This window comes from Chelonoidis abingdonii, chromosome 16, assembly GCF_003597395.2.
Source record: "Chelonoidis abingdonii isolate Lonesome George chromosome 16, CheloAbing_2.0, whole genome shotgun sequence".
NCBI classification, from domain to species: domain Eukaryota; kingdom Metazoa; phylum Chordata; order Testudines; family Testudinidae; genus Chelonoidis; species Chelonoidis abingdonii.
The window spans coordinates 25,345,915-25,373,217 of NC_133784.1; the positions used below are offsets into that span (position 1 = coordinate 25,345,915).

The 27,303-nt window shown below is 48.9% G+C and overlaps 1 protein-coding gene across 1 annotated transcript in view; it reads left to right on the plus strand.

Moving 5' to 3' along the window:
* Nucleotides 1-27,303, plus strand: part of STAB1 (stabilin 1) — a 124,302-nt gene that overhangs the window by 64,726 nt on the left and 32,273 nt on the right. The window contains 9 exon segments of the mRNA XM_032805834.2: nucleotides 421-477; nucleotides 2,233-2,328; nucleotides 6,786-6,981; nucleotides 7,317-7,412; nucleotides 8,040-8,085; nucleotides 16,055-16,134; nucleotides 22,195-22,320; nucleotides 22,897-22,970; nucleotides 23,358-23,432. Of these exon segments, the coding sequence (XP_032661725.1) occupies nucleotides 421-477; nucleotides 2,233-2,328; nucleotides 6,786-6,981; nucleotides 7,317-7,412; nucleotides 8,040-8,085; nucleotides 16,055-16,134; nucleotides 22,195-22,320; nucleotides 22,897-22,970; nucleotides 23,358-23,432 (846 nt within the window).

Consider the following 27,303-nt stretch of genomic DNA (forward strand, 5'->3'; position numbering starts at 1 on the left):
AGGCACTGGGAGTTGTGGGGGCTCAGCATCTCTTAGGATTGAGCCCTGTGCTTTTATGTGTAGTTCAATAAACTGCCAGAGATGTAGCTCCGTACATTGCTATAGCTGAGAAATTACATTGCATATCCATGGCCGTGCTAAGGAGGAGGATTTGTTTCATGTTACATTCTGGCAGCAGTGTTTTTGTGTTCACAGTTCCATGTTAAAAATAAGGCATTGCATGAACCAAACCCATAATAGCCAGGATTTCGCTACCTGAATCATTATTTACTCAGTTCATTGTTTTGAGCCAGTGAATTTAACATCTTGATCCATTGTCCTCTCTCTATATGATGATTTGTGGAACACTTTAAAACTAGTATTTGAGTGGGACATTTTAAAAGGGACTGTGTGTGACTTCTCCTGTTTCTTGTCCTCTAGTCAAGATGTGCTAAATGTGACAGGGGGATCAAGTGTCCTTCCGGATCGGTCCTGGCGGTAAGTCTCTGATTTGTTTCACACCCTTGCATGTGGTTTGGGGAAAGCAGTTTTGTTTTCAGCAGTGAGAGTTGTGGAGATAGGTGATGGCAAGCAAGAGGTCAACCCACTATTTGCTTATTCTTCCCTCGTATTTATTAAAGAAAAAAGAGAGGTGTTTCCTGTCCTTGTTGTTCATTTGTAACAACTGATGGATTGAGGGCAAATGTGGGCTGTTCCAGCTGGAGAATATGGCACCCTGAATCGTCTCATGGAGCCATTATCCACACTGTGCTTGAATTGAAGGATCTCTTTAGAACATGCAATCTAGAGTGGGGAACCCATTGAACATGGTCTTAATCCATCACTGTGTTCCCATCTGCCTTTCAGGAAATTCGTTGATCCTTGGGTCTCTGCCAGTTACTTTATTTAGGCTGGTTGCTGAGAGGCCCTGTGCCGGTAGAAGAGGGAGTTCTGGGAAATTCCCGACCCCTCATATGAGCAGACGGGGGGATTAGCCACATCCGTAGGTCAGATCAGATGCTGCAATGATTAAACCCTGAATACGTAGTGGCTGTGGAGTCAGAGAAGAGCCCAGAGCATCTCTGTGAAGGGGGAAAGGCCAGTGGCCAAGTAGAGGCTGGTGGAGAGTGTGAGATTATTGCCTACATTGGTTGGATGGAGGGATATGGGAGAGAAAGGGGGAGAGGGAGGCAGAGTTTGGGGATGGAGGAGAGGGCTGATACACCGAAAAGAATACATTTATCTTAATGTCTCTGAGCAGAACAATTTCTCCACTTTTATATCCACACATCCACCCTCCAATGTCCTCCCTTCCCAGTGACTTAGTCTGAAGCAATCCCAGTGCAACTATTTAAACTGTGTCCTCCACTTGTAGGGTACACATTGAGACCTTGCCTGATGTCTTTGGGGAGGGGGACAGATTCTGGTGTTCTGAGCTTTCATACACAGTGTGTGCCGGGAGAGGGTTATGGTAAGAGAATGTGTTTCAGTATAACCAGCCCTGTATTCATGGCATGTGGGGATGGAATATACAGTTGTGCAGAGGGGCTAGCACAGTGCTTAGGCAGTAGTAAGTCTCATTTCAATCTTATTTTGAGAGCTTAAGTGGTGAATATTCCTTGTGCTGACCCTCTGAACAGCAGCACAGGACAAAGTATTACCTGGGCCCAAATTCTGGTCTGTTCAACCCAGTGGAACCTTCCATTGACTTCAATGGCAATCTCACACAAGTATCAGTGAGTAGGATTTAGCCTCAGATCTCTTGTTTTTCCAACACTGTTGCTAGGGAAAACCAGTTTTTCCAGACTAAACTGTTAGTGAGGATCACACAGGTGGGTTCACTTGCCTCTTGACTTGCCACTTTGTTTTTCAAAGGATGACAAATGTTTGAAAAATAATCAAGTTCTTCCTGCTGGCGGCAGTACTGCATTACACAGTGATGACGTCTGATGCTGTTGGTTTATCTAATTCATTACATGTCAAAAAGCATGCCAGGGGCTTTCTCTTTTACAAGCAGACATATTGGTTTTATGGAGAATAAAACTGAGGATTTTAGTCATCTGGAGTTCCTACACATCAGGGCCTGGTATGCTGGTTTGCTCTCAGCTCTGGCATTGTTGAGTTCTTGTTGCCGTTCTTACAGACAGGATAAATAGTGTTGTTTTTCTGTTTCATCAGTGAATGGGCTGGCTCTGATATATGCCTAGTTTGATGGGCTGCTGGGTTATAATATTTTTTTAATTTTATCTGCAGGAAACTCCAGGAGAAGGGAAGATGCCACACTGTTTATATAAACTTGAAGTTTCAAAAGTAGTTGGTTGTTATTTCACCTGTGTTAAAGTTTCTTTAGTAAGTTCAGATTTTAATGTACATTGACAATAATTTTCAGATGATTGTGAAAGACAAATCGTATGGCATTTTCATACAAATAGCGGTCTGTGGGCGGGTCCTGAAATAAACATACTTGCAGAGATTTTGGTACATTTGGCAGAGTTTTTGTTCCATTGGGTATTTTTGTAACAGTTTTCCAAATGTTCATGTATTAATATTACCCCTTTGGACCTGAGAGACTAGTCAAAGATTGGAGCCCTGTGGATGTTCCAGTTGGGAGTAGAAGTTGAAAGAGTCTGGTATTTTCTTTGGTGCAGTTTTGTTTATATAAAAGGCCTGTGTGTCTGAATGCAAATGGAATCAAATAGCAGGAAACAGCTTCTCTTGCTCACAGCACCAAAAGAACTCTCTTCGTCTGCACCCTGACCCAAAAACCTCTTCCCAGGTTCTTTCAGGGTCAGCCACCAGGCTCGGGCTCTCTTCCTCTGTCTGTTCTTGTCTCTCTTTCCTTCCTAACACACATTCCCAGAGCAATACTCAGGTAAGCTCCTATGTGGGTTCACACACACCTTTTGTCTTAGGTGGGACTTAGGTTTACAGTTATGTAAACTGAAGGAGGAGTTCCCACCTACCAGTCTCAATGAGGTTTTAACTCAACCCATAACAAGATTTCACCCAGCCCATAACAACAGTTTGTTCTCTACTGCGTAATTTTTTGCAAACTTAATTGTGTGACTAAGCTGACCAATTGAAACTGACAATACAAAAAATGAAAACAAAACAAAAAAAAATCCCTGGAACAACCAGTAGGTGCTTTTTTTTTTATTTGTTGAAAATTGAAAATTTGTAAACAGAAAAATGTCAAAGTAATTTAAATGATTTTTCAAAAATATTCTGTTTTTGAGTGGGGGAGGTGAGGAGACAGATTTCAGTGACAAACATATTAGTTAGAAAAATGTCAGTAATTGCTGATCTGTGCATGTCTCTTCGCTGGATGTATGTGCATGTGTCCAAATTCACACCACCATCTAGTGCAGGCTTTTGTATAGGGCTCTGACCCATCTGGGAATGGAGGGATTGTGGGCAGTGCAAGGTGTTTGCAACCTCCTTTCCCCATGGCAGTAGGCTACTGGGACCTAGCACAGCCAGGAGGGGCTGGTCCAGGAGGGGCTTGTCCACGGCAGCCAGGGGATAGAATCATAGAATATCAGGGTTGGAAGGGACTTCAGGAGGTCATCTAGTCCAACCCCCTGCTCAAAGCAGGACCAACACCAACTAAATCATCCCAGCCAGGGCTTTGTCAAGCCGGGCCTTAAAAACCTCTAAGGATGGAGATGCCCTCTAGGTTAACCCATTTCCAGTGCTTCCCCCTCCAGTGAATAGTTTTCCTAATATCCAACCTAGATCTCCCACTGCAACCTGAGACCATTGCTCTTGTTCTATCATCTGCCACCACTGAGAACAGTCAGTTCCATCCTCTTTGGAACTCCCCTTCAAGTAGTTGAAGGCTGCTATCAAATCCCCCCCTCATTCTTCTCTTCTGCAGACTAAACAAGCCCAGTTCCCTCAGCCTCTCCTCATAAGTCATGTGCTCCAGCCCCCTGATCATTTTCGTTGCCCTCAGCTGGACTCTCTCCAATTTGTCCACATCCTTTCTGTAGTGGGGGCCCAAAACTGGACACACTACTCCAGATGTGGCTCACTGGTGCCGAATAGAAGGGAATAATCACTTCCCTCGATCTGCTGGCAATGATCCTACTAATGCAGCCCGATATGCCGTTAGCCTTCTTGGCAACAAGGGCTGACTCATATCCAGCTTCTCATCCACTGTAATCCCAGGTCCTTTTCTGCAGAACTACTGATTAGCCAGTCGGTCCCCAGCCTGTAGTGATGCATGGGATTCTTCTATCCTAAGGGCAGGACTCTGCACTTGTCCTTGTTGAACCTCATCAGATTTCTTTTGGCCCAATCCTCCAATTTGTCTTGGTCACTCTAGACCCTAACCCTACCCTCCAGCATATCTACCTGTCGTCTGTGAACTTGCTGAGGTGCAATCCATCCCATCATCCAGATCATTAATAAAGATATTGAACAAAACTGGCCCCGGGACCAACCCCTGGGGCACTCTGCTTGATACCGGCTGCCAACTAGACACTGAGCTGTTGATCACAACCTGTTGAGCCCGACAATCTGGCCAGTTTCCATCCATCTTATAGTTCATTCATCCAACCCATAGTTTTTTAACTTGCTGGCAAGAATACTGTGGGAGACCATATCAAAAGCTTTGCTAAAGTCAAGATATATAACATCCACTGCTTTCCCCATAACCACAGAGCCAGTTATCTCATCATAGAAGGCAATGAGGTTGGTCAGGCATGACTTGCCTTGCTGAGAATCCATGTTGACTGTTCCTGATCACTTTCCTCTCCTCTAAGTGCTTTAAAATGGATTCCTTGAGGACCTGCTCCATGATTTTTCCAGGGACTGAGGCGAGGCTGACCAGTCTGCTCCCTGGATTCTCCTTCTTCCTTTCTTAAAGATGGGCACTATATTTACCTTTTTCCAATCATGCTATATCAATATGCTGTATCCAATATGCTGATACACCATTTTCCTGCTGCAGCCTTCACCAGCTGGCTTCCTATACTGTCTTAGATGGAAGTCAATGCTGCCCTATGTGGCATAACCTCCAGGGTAGTAATTTATGGTGACCGAGTAATGTTGTAGCCCAGTTGGTGCAAATGTATAGCCAATATACGGGGCCTTGCCAGGTTTTTTGTGTTAGGTGAAATTGATTGTATGAGTTAGGTATATTCTTTGGTGCAGTCCTGTTTGTGTGTAAAGAATGTTCACAAAGCCCTGTTTCCCTGAACATAGCAGAAACAAACAGCAGGCAGTTTCCTTGTTCTCTCTTTCCAAGTCTGCCTCTCCAGTGAGTTCCGTGCCTAAGAGGCTCTCTCTCTGCTCCCTCTCTAGGCCAGGCTCACAACTACTTCTCTCCTTTTCTGCTGGCTTTTTCTGTTTCTAAGGGCTTGTCTACACTGGTACTTTACAGCACTGCAATTTCTCGCTCAGGGATGTGAAAAAAACATACCCCTGAGTACAGCAAGTTTCAGAGCTGTAAAGCACAAGTGTAGACAGCGCACCAGCACTAGTAGTTACGCCCCTCGTGAAGATGGTTTTTTTAGAGCGCTGGGAGACCTCTCTCCCAGCACTCTGCCATGACTACACAAGCCACGTTAAAGCGCTGCCAATGTAGACTAGCCCTAAAACACACAATTCCCCAAATAGTCCTCTAGCCCTTGCATTTGCAACCAGGGAAAGACTCTCAAGATACATGGGTTGGTCCTGCTCAGGGTTAGCCATCATGCCCAGGGCCTTGGGCAGTAGCCTCTTATTGTTTCCATCTATCACTTTTTAGCAAGGGGTATTTAGTTGCTCCTTCCTTTTTAGTTTAGCACACTCATCACCTTTAACCAGATCTGTGATTGTCTATAGATCCAAAGACCTGCTTGATGGCAACCATTAACACATCTAACATAACAGTATTTTCAACTGGAAAGTGTCCATACTCCAATAGAGTCTATGCACCTTTCAATTTATGTCCAACACAGATTATTTTCTTCTGAGTGACAGTATAGTTTTGCTTTTGGATAAATTCCTGGTTACTTCTTCCATTATTGACTTGCATTCTACTCTGTTATTACTAATTCTCTCTAAAAACATTTTTTCTAACCTCCAGCGGCACTGTATGTTTGCTGGTCTTAAATTTGTTCTCCCTTGTTTTAATTTGTCAGCCTCATAAAGTGCCAAATTCTGATCTCAGTTACATTAATTGAAATAATTTCTTCAGATTTATGCCATTATAACCAAGTTCTGAAACTAGTACAAACTGTTCAGTAGCACCCATCTTTTCTGTAATCTGGTTTTTAAATTCCACAGTTCTAACCCCCTCTTTTTAATGAATGAAATCTAGTTATTTTGTGTGCTTACTGTATGTTTGTATTATAGGTAATATACTCACATTCTTATATAGAGAGTATATTTTATTTTTATTTATATAATTCCTTTAATATCACATTGCTAAATAGTAACTAGAGAGTATCTCTCTTGATTTTCTTGCCTGTAGTGCTTCTTGTAGACCCAGGTGAAAGGTGTTGAAATGGAATTTTAGAGCATAAAAACTAAACTGATTTATTTGTGTGTCAAAGCAGGGTTAACAGATATGCTATTTTCAACTCACCACAGTCTTTAATAAACTTAGCAGCTTCTGTCAATAAACGTGGACATATGAGACAAGTCTAACAGTATATTTGCTGTTAGTATGTCATCATAATCAGCAATTATCAAATGATAAAATGAATATAGTAGCTACGTAACTACTGTACATGGGCCAAAGAGAGATAATTTTGATAATGTAACATTTTCTATCCTTTGAGATGCCTTACTCCAGCCTATTGTGTCCTTTCTCAAAGGTCTCTATCTGCTGTCCAGGTTACTATGGACATATGTGTGAGATGTGCCCAGGGAAGCCAGGCAGCTCGTGTTCTGGGAACGGAGTGTGCCAGGATGGCATTACTGGCAGCGGGGAGTGTCGCTGTCATGAAGGCTTCCATGGCACAGCCTGTGAGATGTGTGAAGTGGGCAGATATGGAGCGGGCTGTAAATCAGGTGAATTCATACTTGCTTTTAAAACTTGGAACTGCCATTGAACTCACACAGGGAAGAATAAGTTCCTCCATGTTTTGTAGGGCAGTTTGTGGGACACTTGCATTGCCACTGCCTGAACTGTATCTCTGTTGTGGATACAGTACTAGAGAACTTCCATTCCCAGACCTTTTAATCTGGCACTTTTCACATAAGCACTAACGTTCCCTTAATATTTTTCTTAAAGAAACTAAAACTTCATCTCTCACATGTAGCAATGTATTGATTTACAAAGTACCAGACTTCTCTTTGCTCCTTAGAGCTAGCTGGTTTGACAATGGCATGGTATTTCTCCACAGTGTGTACTTGCAGAAATGGAATCTGTAATGATGGCTTGCACGGAGATGGGAGCTGCAAATGTTTCCAAGGTTGGGAGGGCATCACCTGTGAAAGAAGTAAGTGACTGAGGGAGGCACATGCAGTGTAAGATTCTTTTCACAGAGGCAGGATGACTGCTGAGCATGGCTGGCTTTTGTTAGTTTGTGATACAGCTAAATATTTCAGTGGCCCTGATTGATAGTTTAGATTGATTTTTCCACCCTCTCCCCTTGGCACCATATGATGATAGGGTTGGCCCCTTTCTAATTGTTGGAAATGGGACACCTGACACCCTGCTGCTCCACCTCTTTACCCAAGGCCCCGCCCCTGTTTCACCTCTTCCCCTAAAGCCATGCCCTCATCACTTGCTCTTATCTCCCTTCCTCCTGTTGCTTGCTGGATTGTCTCCACCTCCATCCCTACTCCCCAGCTGGGCTCCCTCTGCTCTGGGGCTGGGATGGGAGCTGCTGCAGCCTAACAAGGAGCCTGCCTGCAGGTAGGAGGCAGCTGAAGCGGAGCAGGGGGCTGGCATGCATTAATGCCTCAGCACCTCTCCCCACCCCACAGTAACCTGACTTTTGGTGTCCAGTCAATACATCCGACCAAACACTGAGTCCGTTTTAAGTTTTTTATCCTAGACAGCTGAAATGGTGGAGCTGTTAGTAGACTGGAAAGTGAAGCTGTGTTCATGTTTTCTCTTGCAGGAATTGGGATTGATTTGTGTAACAACACTTGCCACCTGATGGCCAAGTAAGTACCACCATGGCGCCAAGGACATAAAACGGTGTGTTTGTTTTACATGAACTTGACTTTGTGTTTGTAAAAACATGGAAGGTTCGTGTGAGAAACTGAACACTATATATTAATTAAGCACCTACATAATTATTTATTCCACCCTTTGAACACATCTTGCATTTGAAGCCCCTATTGTTTCTCTGGAGGAGTGAGTGTGTGTGTGTGTACGAATCCTTCCCAAGCACAATCTGTGGTGTGGAGGCAAAAGTAGACTTGCTCCTAAGTTGAATCATGCTTCATTTGCAGGCACATTAATTTCAAATTACATTCCCCTTCTAGAAATGAGACAAGCAGGTGGGTTAAAATTAAGAACTGAAGAATGCTGGCACTCTGCTGAGCTCTGAGCAAGATCTGGCTGGTTACTGGAAAACTCACACAATGTTAAAATGTGGCTATTGGTCCTAATGTTAAGTAGTATGATGGGGCAAGGCCAGATGGCTATAGTAAAGTAATGGGAGACAGATATATTAGCCACAGGTGAAACAAATCCCTGTTACCAGGATAAGCAAATGGCAGCTGCTCCAAGTCAATTAAGACATCTGGGGCCAATGAAGGTCTTTCCAGAAGGCAGGGAGGACACCTAGGTTGATTGGGACACCTGAAGTCAATCAGGGGCTGGCTGAAGCTAGTTAAAAGCCTCCCAATTAATCAGGTGGGGTGCGTGTCAGGAGCTGTAGGAGGAAGTCATGCTGTTGGAGGGACTGAGCAGTACAAACCACATCAGGCATAAAGGAGGCCCTGTGGTAAGGGTGAAGTGGATCTTGAGGAAGTGGGGGCTGCTGTGGGGAAGTGGCCCAGGGAATTGTACATGTCTTGTTTCTAAAAAGTCAGCTACCATAGCTGATACTATTAGGTTCTTCTTCGAGTGGTTGTTCATCTCAATTCAAAGTAGGTGTGCGCGTGCCACGTGCACGCCAGCCGGAAGATTTTCCCCTAGCAGCGTCTGTAGGGTCGGCCCTGGCGCCCCCTGGAGTGGCGCCACTACGGTGCCCTATAAAGGGGCCAGCCAACCCTCCACCTCCTCAGTTCCTTCCTACCGCCAGTAACGGCTAGCTGGAACTTCTTTTGCACATAGCAAGTTAGCAGTGTCCTATCCTTGTGTATAGTCCGTGTATATAGTTACGTTATAGTTAGTTTACTTAAGTCATTGTATATAGTTCTTGGTAGTTGGGGGGTCCCCCCTGCCAAGTTTTCGTCGCCCACTGGGGCATGCCCGGGTCCCCCGGGTTTAAACTCTGCAAGGACTGTGGGAAATTCATGCCCAAGAGTGACACGCACTCTGCTTGTTTGAGGTGCCTCAGAGAGAGCCACCAAAAGGACCAGTGCTCTATCTGCAGAGGCTTCCGCCCAAGAACTCTCAAAGACAGAGCTCAAAGACTTAGAGTCCTCCTGATGGAGGCTGCCCTGCGGCCACCCTCGGACCTGGAACTGGCCGAGGCGGTGCCCAGCACGTCTTCCTTGGTGTGGAGCGCCTGGGCACGGGCATCAGGACTTAGGGCCCAGCCCAAGTTGTCTAAAACCCGGCACCAGACGGAGTCGGGTCATAGGAAGTCAGCCTCAGTGCAGCACTGCTCACCGTTGCCGGTGCCCGCTAAGAGAGAGCCAGTGAGGGAACGGTCACCCCACCAGGACCCAAGGCCGACGCCATCCGCGGGTGCAAGCGGATGGGCTGGGCTACAGCCCTCGGCTGCTCTGTCGACTCCCGCACTGCAGAGATGGCGGTCGAGTCCGGACACCAGAGGCATTCGAGGCAGCCTCAGACTTGATGGGACTCCCGGTGCTGGCCTCCCCGCACCATAGGGAGTTGCCTACCGCAGCCTGTCCCCCAGTACAATCTAGGGGCAAGCCAGCCATGCTGTCGCCTCCCTCCCCGCACCATGCCGCTAAGGCGGCATTGGACCAGATAAGAGGCTCCCCTCCGCTTCAGCACCGCTCTCCAACGGCACTGGGTGCTTCTCCCCCCCAGGTCCTCGTACACAGAGACTTCAGACTCAGAGGCAGACTCTTACTGCTCCAGCCGGTCGCGGAGCAGGAGATCGGTTTCAGGAGTGAGCTACCAGCATTACCCACAGTGGCAGCAGCAATGGCATCTGCCCTCACAGTGGCCCTTTTGGACCCCCTGGGCCTACCACCAGTCAGTAGGCCAGGCGTTTGGTTCTCGATCAAGGTCAGCCTCGGTCTCCTCAGCGTCGATGGCCCCGGCGCAGCTGCATCTTCCACCGGCACCGTCGCTGGGCAGGGGTGTGCCATATTCAAGTTCAGCACCCCCTAGCCGGGCAGCGGCACCAGCAGCGACTACAGTTCGGGCTCAGCAAGCACCGCCCGATACGCCAAGCTGCTCACTGGCGACCCCGGTACCGGTTGCGGTGCTGCATTTAGAATCGGAACCAGCCCCGCAACCACAGTACCGTGTCCCGCAAGACTCTGAAGGACTGCACGCACTGGAGGAAGGGCCAAGCCATGTAATTTCCTCGTCTTCCTCCCCGGACGAAGCGGTCTCGGGCATGGCTGCGGCACCGGCCCTGGAGGACACGCGAATCCTCCAACAGCTGCTCCGGCAAGCAGCTCAGAGCCTCGGAATCCAAGCTGAGGAAATCAAGGTGGACGTGGACCCTGTAGTAGACATCCTGGCTCCCTCAGGGCCTTCCAGGGTGGCTCTCCTGCTGATAAAGTCTATAGCAGATACATCCTGCACCTTATGGCAAACACCAGCCTCACTGGCCCCTACCGTCAAGAGGACGGAGCGGTGCTATTTCATCCCCTCTAAAGGGCAGGAACACTTGTACATCCCCCACCCCCGGACTCAACTGGTGGTGGATGTGGCCAACCAACGGGAGCGTCAAGGGTCAACACCAAAGAGCAGGGACGCTAAAAGACTCGACCTCTTTGGCAGAAAAGTGTACTCCACGGCAGGCCTACAACTCCGCATTGCCAACCAACAGGCAATTGTAAGCCGATATGGTCATAACACGTGTTCAGCCATGTCGAAGTTTACGGAACTCCTTCCCCAGGACTCGAGGTCAGAGTTTTCGGCCCTAGTGGAAGAGGGGAAGCTGATCTCCCGAGCCTCTCTCCAGGCTGCCTTAGATGCCGCGGACTCAGCCTCGCACACCCTGGCCACCAGCCTGGTCATGCGGCGGGGAGCCTGGCTCCAGGTCTCTGGCCTGCCCTATGAGGTCCAGCAGACCATTCAAGACCTCCCCTTCGAGGGGCAGATGATGTTTTCAGAAAAGATGGACAAGCGTCTGCATAGCCTAAAGGACTTGCGGGCCATGCTTCGCTCGCTGAGCTTGCATACCCTTGCAACCCAGCACAGGCAGTGTAGGCCACAGACGGCCCCACACCCCTACCAGCCTCAGACTCGCCAGGAGCTGGGGCACAAGTGAGGCAGAAATGGCAGGAGGCGTCACCAACGCCACCCCTCCGGCCAGGAGTCTGGTCAATCGAGACCCCCTATTTGATGGTATGGTCGAGGGTGACCTACCTATGAAGACTCTGGATCCTTCTACCCCTACCTTTGGGTCATGTCTGTCCCCCTTCTACTGTGCCTGGTCCCGAATCATGTCGGACAGCTGGGTGCTCCGCACGGTAGAGAGGGGATATTCTATCCAGTTCTCCTCCCTCCCACCCCACCAACCCCCTCCCCATCCCTCTTCAGGGACCCATCTCACGAGCAACTTCTAAGTCAAGAAGTGAAGTCCCTCATGGAGGCAGGGGCAGTGGAGGAAGTCCCTCAGGAGCTCAGGGGCAAAGGCTTTTAGTCCCAGTATTTCCTAATACCGAAGGCAAAAGGAGGCCCGAGACCCATCCTAGACTTGCGGCGGCTGAACAAGTTTGTGCGAAAGCTCAAGTTCCGCTTGGTCTCCCTGTCCTCGATTATTCCCTCCCTGGATCCAGGAGATTGGTATGCCGCCCTCGACTTAAAGGACACTTATTTCCACATTGCCATAATTCCCCAACACCATCAGTACCTCAGGTTTGTCGTGGCTGACGCCCATCTGCAGTTCACGGTGCTCCCGTTCGGCCTGTCAGCTGCTCCAAGGGTCTTCACGAAGTGTATGGCAGTCGTGGTGGCCTTCCTGCGCAGGCGGGGCATCCAGGTATTCCCCTACCTGGACGACTGGCTCATAAAGGGTCGCTCCAAGGAGCAGGTGGAGACCTAGGTGTTGTTCATCAGGTGGACTTTTCTCAATCTTGGCCTCTTCTTGAATGAAGCCAAGTCCACCCTGTCTCTGACACAATGAATAGAGTTCATAGGAGCAGTTCTGGACTCCACTCACGCCAGAGCGTACCTGCCGGAATCCAGGTTCCGTGCGATTTCCGAGCTCATCCTCGGACTGCACTGCGCCACGATTACCATGGCGCGAGTTTGCCTCTGGCTGTTGGGTCACATGGCAGTGTGCACCTATGTGGTAAACCATGCCAGACTCCGGCTTCACCCGCTACCATCCTGGTTAGCGTCAGTATATCGCCCAGCCAGGGACCCCTTGGACTCAGTGGTGTCCATTCCCCGCTTGGTGCTAAGCTCACTGCAGTGGTGGCTTGACCCACAGAAAGTGTGCATGGGTGTCCCCTTCACTGCCCCTCAACCCTCCCTCTCCCTGGTAACGGATGCCTCAGATCGGGGTTGGGGAGCGCATCTGGGACACCTCAGGACACAGGGCTTGTGGTCGCCGGAGGACCTCGAGTTGCATATCAATGTCAGGGAGCTGAGAGCGGTTCACCGGGCTTGTTTGATCTTCCAGTCCCACCTGGCTGGCAGATGTGTTTCAGTCCTCTCGGACAACACGTCGGCATATCAACAAACAGAGGGGTGCACGCTCCTCTCCCCTGTGCAGGGAAGCCCTCGCACTGTGGGATTTCTGCGTCCACAATGCTACCTACCTGACAGCGTTCTACCTTCTGGGGGAGCAGAACGGTTTGGTGGACACCCTCAGCCACTCGTTCCGGGGTCATGAGTGGTGCCTCCAATGGGACGTGGTACGCTCAATTTTCAAGCTCTGGGGCTTTCCCCAGTTAGACCTGTTCGCCTCGAGGGAAAACAGAAAGTGTTGATGGTTCTCCTGAGCTGCAGTCAGGGGTCTCTGTCGGATGCCTTCCTACAGTCTTGGGGGGTTGGTCTGCTCTACACCTTTCCTCCGATCCCACTGATACACAGGGTGATTTTGAAGATTCGCAGGGATCACGCACAGGTAATCCTGATAGTTCCAGCGTGGCCGTGCCAACATTGGTACATGTCACTCCTGCACATGTCCGTTCAGGCACCCCTGACGCTGTCCCTGCTACCGGACCTGATCACGCAGGACCGGGGCTCCCTCCACCACCCGAACCTGGAGTCCCTTCACCTCACAGCATGGATGCTCCATGGCTGAACCCGGTGGAGATGCAATGCTCCCAGCAGGTCAGACAAGTGCTGCTCAGTAGTAGGAAACTGTCAACTAGGGCCACCTACCTGGCCAAATGGAAGCGCTTCTCCATATGGTCAGGTCAGCGAGGTCACAATCCGCTGGAGGTCCCAATCCCCATTGTCCTAGACTATTTGCTCCACCTCAGACAACTAGGCCTCTCCCTCTCCTCGATTCATGTTCACTTGGCAGCCATCTCGGCTTTCCATCTGGGAGAGGGGGGTACCTCGGTGTTTGCGAATCCGCTGGTCCAGCGTTTCCTGAAAGGTATGGACAGGCTATTTCCGCATGTTCGTCAGCCGGCCCCTGCTTGGGACCTGAATCTGGTCCTCTCCGCCCTCTCAGGGCCTCCCTTTGAGCCTCTGGCTTTATGCTCCCTGCTGTACTTGTCGTATAAGACCACCTTCCTGGTGGCGATTACCTCGGCCAGGAGGGTGTCGGAGCTCAGGGCGTTAACATCCAAGCCCCCATACATGGTCTTCTATAAGGACAAGATCCAACTTAGACCTCACCCGGCTTTCCTACCCAAGGTTGTCTCACAGTTCCACATGGATCAAGATATTTTTCTCCTGGTGTTCTATCCGAAACCACACTCTTCCAATGAGGAGTGGAGGTTACATTCCCTGGATGTCCTCAGGGCCTTGGCTTTTTACATTGAGCGTACAAAGCTGTTTAGATGCTCAACTCAGCTCTTCATCGCAGTGGCGGATAGAATGAAGGGGCTCCCGGTCTCCTCTCAGTGAATCTCTTCGTGGATCGTGACCTGCATCCAGGAATGCTACCGCATAGCTAAGAGCCCTGTCCCTCCGGTCATGTCCCACTCCACTAGGGCGCAGGCCTCCTCTGCGGCGTTCCTGGCTCAGATCCCGACTCAGGAGATTTGTAGAGCAGCCCCGTGGTCCTCCATTCACACGTTCTCGTCCCACTACGCCATCACGCACCAGGCTAGGGATGATGCAGCCTTCGGTCATGCAGTACTCCAGTCAGCAGTGAACTCCGACTCCACCACCTAGGTTCAGGCTTGTGAGTCACCTACTTTGAATGGACATGAACAACCACTTGAAGAAAAAATGGTTACCCACCTTTTAGTAACTGTTGTTCTTCGAGATGTGGTGTTCATGTCCATTCCAATACCCACCTTCCTGCCCCTCTGTCGGAGTGCCGGCAAGAAGGAATTGAGGGGGTGGAGGGTCAGCGGGTCCCTTTATTGGGTACCGTAGTGGCGCCACTCCAGGGGACGCCAGGGCCGATCCTACGGATGCTGCTAGGGGAAAATCTTCCGGCTGGCGTGCACGCGGCGCACGCACACCTACTTTTGAATGGACATGAACAACACATCTCAAAGAACAACAGTTACTAAAAGGCGGGTAACCGTTTTGTCCCTGGCTGGAGCCTGGGATAGAGGGCAGGCCTGGGTTACCCCTTTTTTGCCCTCCCCCTCCCAACTGATTACTGAGACTGGGAGACAACAGAGACTGTGCAAGGGAGGGTATCTTCTCCTCGCCTCCCTCATTGGCTTATGTTGAAAATGGCTCAGTAGACTGTGACCCTTGCCTCTAGAGAGAGAAGGGCTATATGGAGGGTCACAGTGAGCCTCTGAGGCTAGCGAAATCCACCAGGAAATGCGGGACCCATGGAGACAAGGACAGAGCTTTGTCACAGTAGGTTTAACAGTATTAACTAGAAGACACTTTTAGGGTTGGGGAATGGGGGTGTTGAACATATTCAGTGAACCTTTAAGTACAGGTGACAGGGTGCTAGACTGAACAGGCCCAGGTAAGACAGCAGCAATGCCAGCTTCCCCCACTGGCAACCCACTGTCCCATTAAGGAGCCTCTCCAGTGACTTGGAGGGGCTATCTCTAGGAGTAAAAAGGTCTCTGTCTCCATGCTTGGTCAGTCCTTGGCCTCTCTGCTGATGTTGCTGATAGTCAGGTTAAGCAGTGCCTATTAAAGCAGTGTTTTCGAGATGGAGACTCACTGGCTTGCTAGGAACAGGGCTAAAGCCAACTCCCTTCACATATGCACCAGAAAGACATCCGATAGTAACGACCTTTTGTCCCTGCTGACCTGGGGCAGGTTAAAAACGGTGACTTAGGGTATGGAGCCTTTCTCTCTATCACCAGTTAGCTGAGCTATTCAGTCCCTTATTTTCATTCTATACCTGAAGTACTGTAATGGAATAGGCAACCTTCTTCTTTAATGCAGCTCCAGCATCTACAGATGTACAGAATGGTGTTCACAAGCCCAGTGTGCTTCATGCACTAAGCATAGTGCTCTCTTCTTGATAACTGTCCCTTGCAGCTGTTACCCTGTGCATGAAGTATTTGGATCAGTTTTGGGCATTGTAAAGAAAAGCTTAACTGCTTGATTTTGTTTCTCATATTCTATCAAACTCACCTCTTATCATAGTATCTAGCTGCCATAGTAGCTGTGTTTAGCATTGTATAATACTGAAGTCTATCACCATGTGTAAGGTTAAGGCGAGAATGTCATTGTTCACTCTCTTGGTCGTTTCAGTTGCATTAATGGCTCTGTGGATTCCCTGCCTATTTGCTCCTGCTCTGCTGGATACGCTGGGAATGGAACATATTGCTCAGGTATTTCCAACATACATGCAGTGTTTCCAAGTGTGCTCGAGTGCCAGCACAGGCTACACAAATGAACGATCACAAAGGTTGCTTGCTTTCATAGCTGTAAGATTCTGGTTTTAGTTTACGAAAGCATTGCAAGATTGAATGCATTACCCAGGGCAGGATCACAAAAACCCTGTTGCCTCAAAGTGCAGAACCTCCTATTGACTTCTGTACAGAGGGTTTCCAGGACCTTAATGCAACCCTTTTCACGGGTCTAGACCGGAAAGGGAACTGTTCCTATTGCTCAGGTGGATAAAGGGAATGGCATGTGAAAAGACGGTTACTCACCTTTGTAACTGTTGTTCTTCGAGATGTGTTGCTCATATCCATTCCAGTTAGGTGTGCGCGCGCCACGTGCACGTTCGTCGGAAGATTTTTACCCTAGCAACACTCGGTGGGTCGGCTGTGGGCAAGGATTGGCCTGCCACCCAAGACCTGTGAAAGTTTGGGATCATTGTCCAGGATGGGTTGTAGAGAGAGATTGAGCTCTGGGAGACTCGTTGGCTGATGTAATGGCGACGAGGGAAAGCTGTCTTCCAAGACAGGTATGCACGAGCAGGATGCTAATGGCTCGAATGGGGAAGACATAAGTCTGGTTAAAACCATGTGGAGGTCCAGGTTGGGGCTGGGCGGTGTACCTAGGGTGTAAGCGCTCCAGCCTTGAGGAACCTGAAACCATAGAGAGTGAGAACACAGGAACGATCACTGCAGCCTAGGAGGAAGGTAAAGATGGTTGCCAAGTGTACCTTACGCTACAGATGACACGCTAGGCCTGCTGCTGTAGGCCAGAGGGTAGTCCAAATAGGGGAATCGAGACCTCAGCAGGAGTAAGATTAAGCGTTTCACAGCTGTAGAAGAAACGCTTCCGCAGGCAAGGTAGTGACCAGTGAAGGCTTCCTGCTAGTCATGCAGCAGCCACCGTGAGGTGAAGAGACTGCAGGTCTGGGGCGAAGTCTTGCCGTGGTCCTGAGGTATGAGGCGTGGGTGGAGTGGCAGGTAATTGGGTTGCTATGGACAGGCCGAGCAACGTGGCGTATCAGTGCTGTCTGGCCACGCTGGGAGTGACCATGATGATGCGCATCCTGCCCCTGCGAAGTTGGGCAGGACACAATGAGCCGGGGAGCGTGTTGGCCCTTCTATGCCGAGAAAGCGTCCGAGATCGGTCCCGGGAGGACCTTGGTAGGAGCAGAACGCGGACATTTCCTGTTCATGCGGTAAGCGAACCGGTCCATATGTGGGGAAAAACTCCACTTCCGGCATAAAATGCAGTACCTGGCAGGGTGACACTCAAGAGACAGGAAAGGCTGCCGAGTTGAGGGTCAAGGGATTCTGAATGCCTGGGAGAAAGGATGCTACCAGAATTATCGAGTGGGCTATGCAAAGTGCCAGAGATGGATGGCCTTCTGACAAGGGAGGAGGGCCATGTTCCTCCAGGTTTCTATGGAGCACATGGCGTTGTGCTGGCCGTTATACTGAGTCGTCACGGGGGCCTCGCAGCTGCTGCTGGAATCCCTGGCACGCCAGGCGGACTGCCGTCATGCGGATGAGCGGCATCCTGCCCACATCAGGGAGGGGGTAGCACCGGTCTAGGGAGTCAAGGTGCGCGAGGGATGGTGACTATCGTGACCATAGGGCCCGTCTGGGTGGAGTTTGCAGACTTCGGATGATCAGTGCCATTGGCTGAAACCGCGGCTGTGGAAGCAGGATCCGGCTCGCTCGGAGTCCAGGATAGCTCCTTGAAAGTCTACCCCATGCGTGGGAACCAGAGAGGATGTCTCCATAGTGAGCATCAGGCCTAGACATGTGAATAGGTCCCCGACATGCCCACATGCTGAGGCGACTTGTGTCTTGGAGTCTCCCCAGATGGGCCAATCGTCCAGATTCGGAAACGCAATACGCGCATCGGTGGGAGATGGGAGCGCTATGGCAAGTACGCTTGGGAATGCCTGTGGGTGCTGTGGAAAAGGCCAAACAGCAAGACCGATAACCGGAAGCTACCACGACGGTTGCTAAAAGTGGAGGTTCATCCCGTGCAGAGGGAAGATGGCATTTGTTGAAAGTACGCGTCCTTCTATCGAGCGGCGGCATACCAGACTTCACGCACTCCAGACAGGTAATGTTCCCGGGATACATGCGAACTTACCAACTATCAGCAGCTGGTTGAATTTGTGGTCTAGGACAGGTCTGAGGCCGTCGTACGGGGTTGGGGTTAGGGAGTAAGGGAAGTAACCCTTTCCCCCTCCGTCCATCGGCGTCTGCACCTCTTGTAAGAGGAATTGCGCCGAGGGAAGCCTCTTAAGAGGGGACAGGGTTGGAACACAAGTGAGGTGGCCCCATGCTCCACTATGGGGTTAGAGAGATAGCGGGACTGAAGTACTGGGACCACGCCAGGAGGAAGTAGAGTTGGGATCAGCCTGTAACCGGTACGCCCCCTCGGGTGCACCTTCGAAGATTGCTTTGGTCCCGTAGCGATTGCGAGGGACCTCCGATCTTGGCCGCTCTCGGGTCTGACGTCATCTGGCGACCACGTCAGCGTGCCGTCTGCCAAAGCCCTATCTGTGGCGAGGCACAGAGAGTGGTGGCGGTGTGGCTGGGACGAGGGCCTGCAGTAGGACGTTGGCGTTGACGCCGAGAGAGATCGCATGAGGACCTGTTGTCCTTTCCGGCTTTCCGTCTGGGGTTGAGTTCGACCGAAAGAGGTGTCAACCTGATTGTCATGAGATGCCCTTAGACTCACAGGTCTGGAGGGAAGCTCTGGGCGGCCGATTTCCTTTCCTTAGGGGAGTGAGCTCCTTGGCGGAGTCGTTGATGGAGGAAGCTCATACTTTATCCATCACCTCCGGTGGTACGGAATATAGGAACTAAACAGGGCTCACTTGATTCTACCACAGGGCTATAAAGGCCTGCGCGATACACCCTTGCGACGTGGATGCAGTGGTCACTCGCGTAGCCCTACCATTTCTTGGGCTGGCGCCTGCTGCCATCCCGTTACTGTTCTAACAAACTGGTTGAAGTGAGCAGGGAGGAGGACGGACAAGCAAGCAGTCGACCCTCCAGAAGAGTATTGGCATCGCCTGGATGGTCCGAAATAATGGGTAGGGCCCTCTAGCGGGCAACCGCGATAGAACAGCACCACAACAGTTCGTCCTCCGGGACTCTCTGCACCTTGGAGTCCACTTGAGTGCTACCCTCCTGGGAGGTCTGTGGCCCTTTAGGGTGTTGTCGGCACACAGTATCCGGTCTTGAGAATAAAGAGCATGTCGCGTGGAAGACAGGTGCGTGACCGGAAGGCCATGGGTGCCTGAAAAATATGGTCAGAGTTCTGCCTCTACACCTTGCCAACTTGGCACCTGACCGGTACCGGGAAGGCCACACTGTACCTGGAAACCGGATCGGAACTCCTACTCAGCGGTGCGGGAGTTCGACCGAGACCTCCAGGACGGGAGTGGTGATAACGGCAGCACAGCGCCTGTAGCGATGAATGGGAGCCAGAACGGTGCCCGAGATTTATCGGGTCGTGTGAACGGGACACGACCGGTCGCGGCGAGTGGAACGGTGCAAAGGATGGGAGACGCCGCGCATCCAGGGAGAGCTTGCCAATGGTATACCGCACAGCAGCGCCGGGGGTTAGGCAGCATTCTTACTTCTGTCATTGGCAATGAAAACCTCGCAGTGTGGATGCCTCCGGCGTGGAGGGAACAGTAAGCTCGACCACGTGGTAGGGGAGCTGTAGGCACCGGATTCTACTGTGCCACGTGGGATAGGTATGACTGGAGCTGACCGCGGCCAAGTGTGTCGGCAGGTCCGGTGCATCGGTGGGCGATCCGGCTTAGAAAACAAGCTCGCTCTGCTGGTCAGATTGCATGGGAGCGATAGGAGCAGGGAGCTCGACACGGGTGCGCCGGGGAGCAGTCAGGCACTGGATTCGGACGGCCTGTGAGGACCCGGGATTCAACGGTGCCGGGTCGTCGTGCCTCTGTAGGTGTTGGTGCCAGGTATCAAGTGAGACTGAGCCTCTTGCTGCGTCCGGTTGCGCACGGAAGCAGCAGGAGAGGGAAGCCAACCACGGCGCGTGCCGGGAGTGGCCAGACACTGGATTCGGAAGCGCCTTGTGGGACCGGTCACGGTGCCGGCCATTGTCGGTGCGGGGAGGTGCCGGGGCGGGCAGGTGCCGGTGCGGCAATTGACTCAGATGGAGTTCACTGGCTGCGGTGCAGTGGCACGGAAGCAGGCAGAAGCAGGAAGTCAAACCACGCGCATGCGGGGAGCGCGCCAGAGCACTGGATTCGACGGCGCCCCGCGGGACCAGGAATCAAGGGGTGCCGGTGCCTCAGTGTCTCGCAGGTGTCGGTGCCGGCGATCCAACTGTTGATGAGCTCTCTGGCTGCGGTTTGCGTTGGCACGAAGCAGCAGGAGCAGGGCCCTCAAACCAACAGACGTGCCGGGGAGCTGTCGGCATGTAGGAGGATCGTGGGCTTCCTCAACCTCAGAGAGATGGAGCGGTGCCGAGTCGACTTCGGGCGGCAACGGCGGTGCCAGCGGGGTCCGGTCGCGAGGAGCGCTTCTGTCCGCCGAGTAGCCCGCGCTTGTGCAGAAGTGGAGGGGAAATGAAAGTGCCGCTCCATGTTGTTGTCGCTTAAACGCCGTGCAAATGGGGCACTTATCTGGCATCCCCGGAGGCACCATAAACAGGAGTCGTTGTGGATTTCCTGTCAGCAACGGCCGGAGGCCGGCAGGCACAGACTAAGAACCGGTGAGCCAGGCATGGGCTCAGGCACCGGTTGCAGGGAAGGGCTACTCCTGAACCCGCTAAGTACTTTAACTAACTATTAAGACAAAAACGTATAAGGATATAACTGTATTCCACAAGAAACTATGAGTAGCTAGGGAAGCGGAGGTCAGCTAAGCTGCGCTCCCCTGTTCCCCGACCGACACGGGCGGTAAGAGGAACTGAAGGCGGCTGGGTCGGCAGGGGTATATACGTCCGGCACCATAGCGGCGCCACTCCAGGGGGCGCCCTGCCGACCCACCGAGTGTTGCTAGGGTAAAAATCTTCTGACGAACATGCACGCGGCGCGCGCGCACCTAACTGGAATGGATATGAGCAATCACTCGAAGAAGAATTGGCTAAATTATTTCTGGAATAGTTCCAGACACTCAATAGATTGCAGTGATGGATCAGGTCCATAGGATATACCTTCTTAGAGTGTCTAGAATTTTAGTCTATTATTTGACCATTTCATGAAAATTCTGCCTTGCTCAATAAATACTATTGAAACAAGACTCTCTAGGACAAACACATTTATTAACCTTCTCCCCCCTTTCCCACCCCTGCCACCGTCCCCAAAAAACAAAACGCAACTCAAGACACCATGGGGTTGAAATCTGCTAGATATAAAAAACAAAACATTTAAAGGACAACATTCTAACAGAATCACATTGCTTTTTCTGGCATAATTTGTAATTATGCAAAGACTAGGCACTTTAAGCAATAAATTCCAAGCTAATCAAGTTATAGTGCCAGTGAATGTAATAGCTCGCCTTTAGTATTGATCTCACCAGAGTCGTTGTACAGACGAAAAAGCTTTATTGTAATCAGGTGTGCTGCTTTTTTTCTGGCATAGTTTGTAGCTATTCACACAGCAAGTACTTCAGAGCAATCAGTTGTTAGCTAATCAAATTCTTATACCAATTAATTTGATAGCTCACCTTCAGCATCAGCCTCAGTAGCATCTTTATTAGTCATCTGTGTCTATAAAGGAGCTTTAGCTTCATCAAAAACAATCTTTGATTGAAAATGGTTTAATATTTTTTGTTACAGCAAGGTCTTTCTGGAAATAAAAGACACTTTAAACCCCAGAAATAAAGCTTCAGCTCTTAGAAGCAGTATCTTCTTTCTCTGAGCCTGAGGAAAATTGCATGAAGTTCATTAATTGCATCTTTGCAATGTCAATCCATTGGGCTTGGATATGCCATACTCCATATGTATCCCACTAAATCTTTTCCTTTGTTTTTTGGTCACAGAAATAAATCCATGTGTGACTAATAATGGTGGTTGCTCCATATATGCAACATGTATTAATGTTTCTGCTGGAGAGAATACCTGCACTTGTAAGGAAGGCTATGCTGGAGATGGGACTCTGTGCCAGGGTAAGTGAGTGCTCTGATCTACGTTTTAACTGCAATACTTTGCAGGGAGGTGAAATCATGCTGGTATGGTGAGCCAGACCCTAATACGAAAGGGCCACATATCTTTTGGAGCATCACAATTTGTGAGAGAGTTACAAAAGCAAGTCTAGTGTTGGTTAAAAGTGGGGAAGATGTTAATGCTGCTAGTCAGGACTTATGTCACTGCACAACTTGATGCCACTTTACAGACTCATAAGGATTATTGCTCTATTTTATAGTAGGGGGAGACTGAGACACACAGACAAGCCACGTGCCAAGGCGAAGTCAAACCTTGGATTAGAACTCAGGAGTTCCTTGTTCCCCACCATATGCTCTAAAGCACATTTTTAAGACCAAGAGGATGTGATGAATGGAACTTTTTTGGTTTCCCCATCACTAAACTCTCATGGTTACTGCTGTGATGATTTGCCTCTGTGTGACAGTATCTCCAGCTGGAGGGAGCTCTGTTTGCTATTCCTCTGTCATGTTTTTCACTCACTGGTCATCTCCCACTCTGGGTTTCTGCTGTGTTAACATGGATCTACTGTCTTGATGCAGAAATCGATGGCTGTCTAGAGCGCAATGGGAATTGCCACAGCTATGCAGAGTGCACTAAAACAGGCCCAAATCTGGTAAGCAAATCCTTTTCTCAGATGAGTTTGTTGGGGTTATTGGTAATCTTTCCCTTGTGAATATTTTTTACTAACATTTTGCATTTCCTTCCCTTTCATATAGAAGGATCTACCTGTAACTAACTGATAACTACAGGGGGCTCCCTGTCTGAGAGTTGTTAACTGCATATTGGCCTATATAAAGTCTGTTGGCCAAAGGCTGGGGAATTTTCTTAGGTGATTATTAAGTAATCAAGACCTGGTTATTAATGAATGAACAGAGTGCGCCCTTAAACTGTTAGGTGAAATATGCTCTCTCTCTCTTCTTACCCCTTTGTTCTGCTTGACTACTGTACGTTTTCAATATTGTTTTTAGCTCTACAAAATAGCTTTGTTTTTCCTTCACAGGTTGCTTGTAACTGTCTTCCTGGCTACAGTGGAGATGGTGTGCAGCAATGTGTCCCCATCAATCTTTGCAGTGAGGTTTGTCTGCATTTCCCTCTTACTACTATCAAAGGACTAAACCCTTACGCTTCCCTTCATGCAAACCATTAATAGGCAGAGTTATTCAAAAGTTATCCAGCATGCAGCAGTTCAGAATGAGCTAACTTGTCATGTTATGCATATAATATGCACACTAATGCCCTACTGCACTTCTCTGATTCATTGCTTCCTTTCTATTAGACAAGCTTCTTGGCCAGTGGAATGGGTTGCTAATGTTGATCCAATTTCTAGTGCATGTAAGTTTCCACGGTCCAGAGTAAAACAAACAGCATCGCAACTTGCAGGAAACTGGCACTCTTATTGGCAGCCTCAACAGAGAGAGCAAGCTGCCCTCTTGCTCCTGGAGGTGGAACTCTGTGTCAAGTTTGAGATATATTGGTGGAGAAACTTGCCTCTTTCATGTTCAACTAGTTCTGCTCTAATCTTCTATAACAGGCTGGCAGTTTTTGTCTGACACACTTCACACAGGTGTTGATTCTCTTGGAAGACTGTTAAATGAGCTTTTGTTGAATTATCTGTGCAGGTGGCTCACTAACCCAGCCACATATAAGGAAAGTCAGAAAAGCACTGGGGAGACACGATCTAGGGCAGGGGCGGGCAAACTTTTTGGCCTGAGGGCTGCATCAGGTGTTGGAAATAGCATGAAGGGCTGGTTAGGGGAGGGAGTCATGGCCCAGCCCCTACCCCCTCCTTCCCCCCCCCCCCGGGGCCCCCCCTAGTTTCAGTTAAATCGCCCGGAGACTGATGAAGCAGTTCATCACTTCTCCACGATTATGGCTGCAGGCTGACTGTATCAGATACCAACAACAGTTGGTTAAATGTCAGTTCACATTTTGAAGGTTACCCCTTTGAATCACTAGGCACAAAAATTGTTGTTGTGGGTGTTTGTTTTAATTTTTTGTGAATGCAGAACCAATTTTGCTCTATGAATCTATGTGCAATGAAAAAGGGCAATTTATAAGCAGGGATACTATGCATGATTACATCATACCACACAGCTTGCTCATGAATGAATATCAATCTCTTCATTGAGGAAGATAATAGGACAGACACAAAATATACCCATTCTCAATGTAAAGGAGATAAATGCGCTAAGATCATGGATCAACGAAGGTGTGAAGATCACGAAGCTAAGCCAGCATTGTTCCTGGAGAGGAGCTGAAGTAAATTCACACTGAATATACCTTCTGTCTCGCAGATGATTTTTGAGCGCTTATCAAAAGGAAGAAAGTCACTAAGTTACGAGTTACTAAGTGAATGAGGCTTACAACAATTTAGCATTGGTGTGAGCGTTTTCCATGTACGTCACCACATAACATTATGACCTTTTTGCTTTTCGCAAAAGGTGAGTATTTAAGGATTCCACGCTAATGTGTTTTGGATTTCATTACCTATCCAATGAAATACAGTATAGCAGTCACCACTTTACGTTCTGAACAATGAGGGTTCCTTGTCCTGAAGTAGGGGCCTGCAAAATTCTTTCAAGATCTTCGATGTAATCTGGTAATATATCCCGTAACTTTTACCATCTACCGTTTAGCAACATGATTTATTAGCCAAGACGTAGGAATTACTATTGGAAAACAGGAATATCTAAAGAGAAAATCGAGACAGACAGCAGGTGGCTAGTTCCTTAATCGATATAATCAAGAAGGGACTACAGAGGACATATTTGTCCAAAAAGCAACTGTGCACGACGCATGACTGTGACTGAGGCACTCATATTCCAGACATAACACTCTAAGAAATTCGCATGCTGCTAATATGCGCAAATCGTTTAATAAACACTTATAGATATTTAGATAAGTTTTTAACCGATTCACTTAACTTCATGCGATCACGCTGACTAAGCGATGAATTATAAACTACCTCGCCATCCATTATGTTTGACAGCATTAACTTTTCTTTTAACGAGAGTAATTATTCTCTGTAGGAGATTCCGTTACTAGAAAAATATTCGTTGCTATATTCTAGCCCCAGGAGGATGCAAAGAGTCTTTCAAAAAATCTGAACAAAGGTAGCCTACCTGTCAAGGTATTATCCGTCAGTATACGATGTCAGCTTTCGTGTAGAAATTAAAAAAGCAATGAAGACGACTACGAGAGGCTCAATTAAAGGATAAAAGCATATTAAGGTTGGTATGTTTACGCATATTATAAGCTTTATTATTGAATATTAATAAGAATGGCTATCTGAAAAGGTAAACTTGATGCACTCCCATCTTGTAGTCTGATTATAGAAAGGTTAAGTGCCTAACTTCTATCAGAATGTACGTACACGCGATGAGAATAATATATGATAAATTGCTGGATATGCACATAATAAGATACCTTAAAATGCAGACAATATAGCATTTAAGTGATCAGTCTCGCCAACAAGTGTTAAACAGTTAACTGCGGTCAGGATTGGCTAAGAAAAGTTACATCTAATGATTGGGTTTCAGTGAATAGGTGTAAATCATCAATTGAGATGGAGAAGTAAAGAGGCGAAGTGCATGGAAATAAACAGTTAAACCAGCATGGGGTCTGCAGCTATTGCGATGTCAGATTCCAAGTTAGGTGCAGTACCTAATTTAAAAAAGGTCCTAGCACTTTGTTAAAGTTTTGCTTTCCCTAGTGGTGTTTTGGATAAATGCTGCCAAACCTCCATTTTAGGCTATTTTTAATGCTTATAGAGATTAGATGTGCACTAGTGCCCTGCTTCTGCTCAGTAATGCATATAAAGACAAGCGTATGCGCTTCAATGTCAGCTAGAGACAGATACAACAAGGCAAGTCTCTGACTTATTATACTCCTCAACAAATAGTTACTCAAGAAAAAAATGAAGAAGAGGAGAAGCTAATTGAGTTCACAGCAAAGAGACAGTGACCAATGTTATCGGAACCCGAGTATCTAGTCTAAGACCTGATCTCTCTTAAGCACTGAGCGGGGGCACTTATTATGCTTCTAAATTTATGTCCCATTGGAGTCATAGGAGACCATCAAAACAGATACATTAAGCATTGGATACTACAGTTTTTATCAAGATTACAGAGTCTAGAGTAGATCGACAGCAATTCTAGAAGCCAGAAGGGGTGATTTGTGAAAATTTATAGTCGCTGCGGTCGTCCCATATAAACAGCGCAATGAACTGTACCCCAAAGAGTGAATTTCAGCTAAGAGCACGTCCTGTTTTAGAAAAAAGATCAATCTTGATTTAAAAATGTTGGTGAATGGAGTAATAGGCGCACCACAACCCTTGGTTGTTCTCAATGGCTTACATTACTGAAATCACTGTTAAAAATATGGTAGCATTAATTTACTGGAAGTGGTGCTTCAGACTTCAGCCATGGGAACTGTACTCATTCCCTTTTCTCTGTTAATGGAAGGGACTATATTATATTGTTTCACATATACAATACTACAGACTGTACTCAAGTTTCCCTAGCTCTTGTCTTAAGCTTTAGTCGTTACTATGGGGTGAAGACACAAGGGTTTTGTGAGTTGTTCGGCCGGGGGGTAGGTTGACGGGGGTGTGGGCCGGGGGTGGGGGGTGGGGGGCTGGGGGGATGGGGGTGACGCGGGCGGGGGGGGCGGTGGGTCGGGGGTTGCACTGGTTCGTGGGCCCGCAGGGGGTGGCGGCTATGGTGGGGCTGCAGTGGTGGGGGGGGATGTTGGTGGAGCGAGGGTGGCACGGGGCTGGGGGTGGGCTAACGGCGGCTGTAGCTGGAGGCTTGCCCGCCTGCGTCGGTTCCCTGGAGACTTGGAGGGGGGGCGGTGGGAGGGGTGGTAGGATGTCTGATGGTTAGGGTAGATGGGGTTGGTGATATGTCTCTCTGGAAGTGGGGGTTGTATAAGTTGGGTGCCTGCCC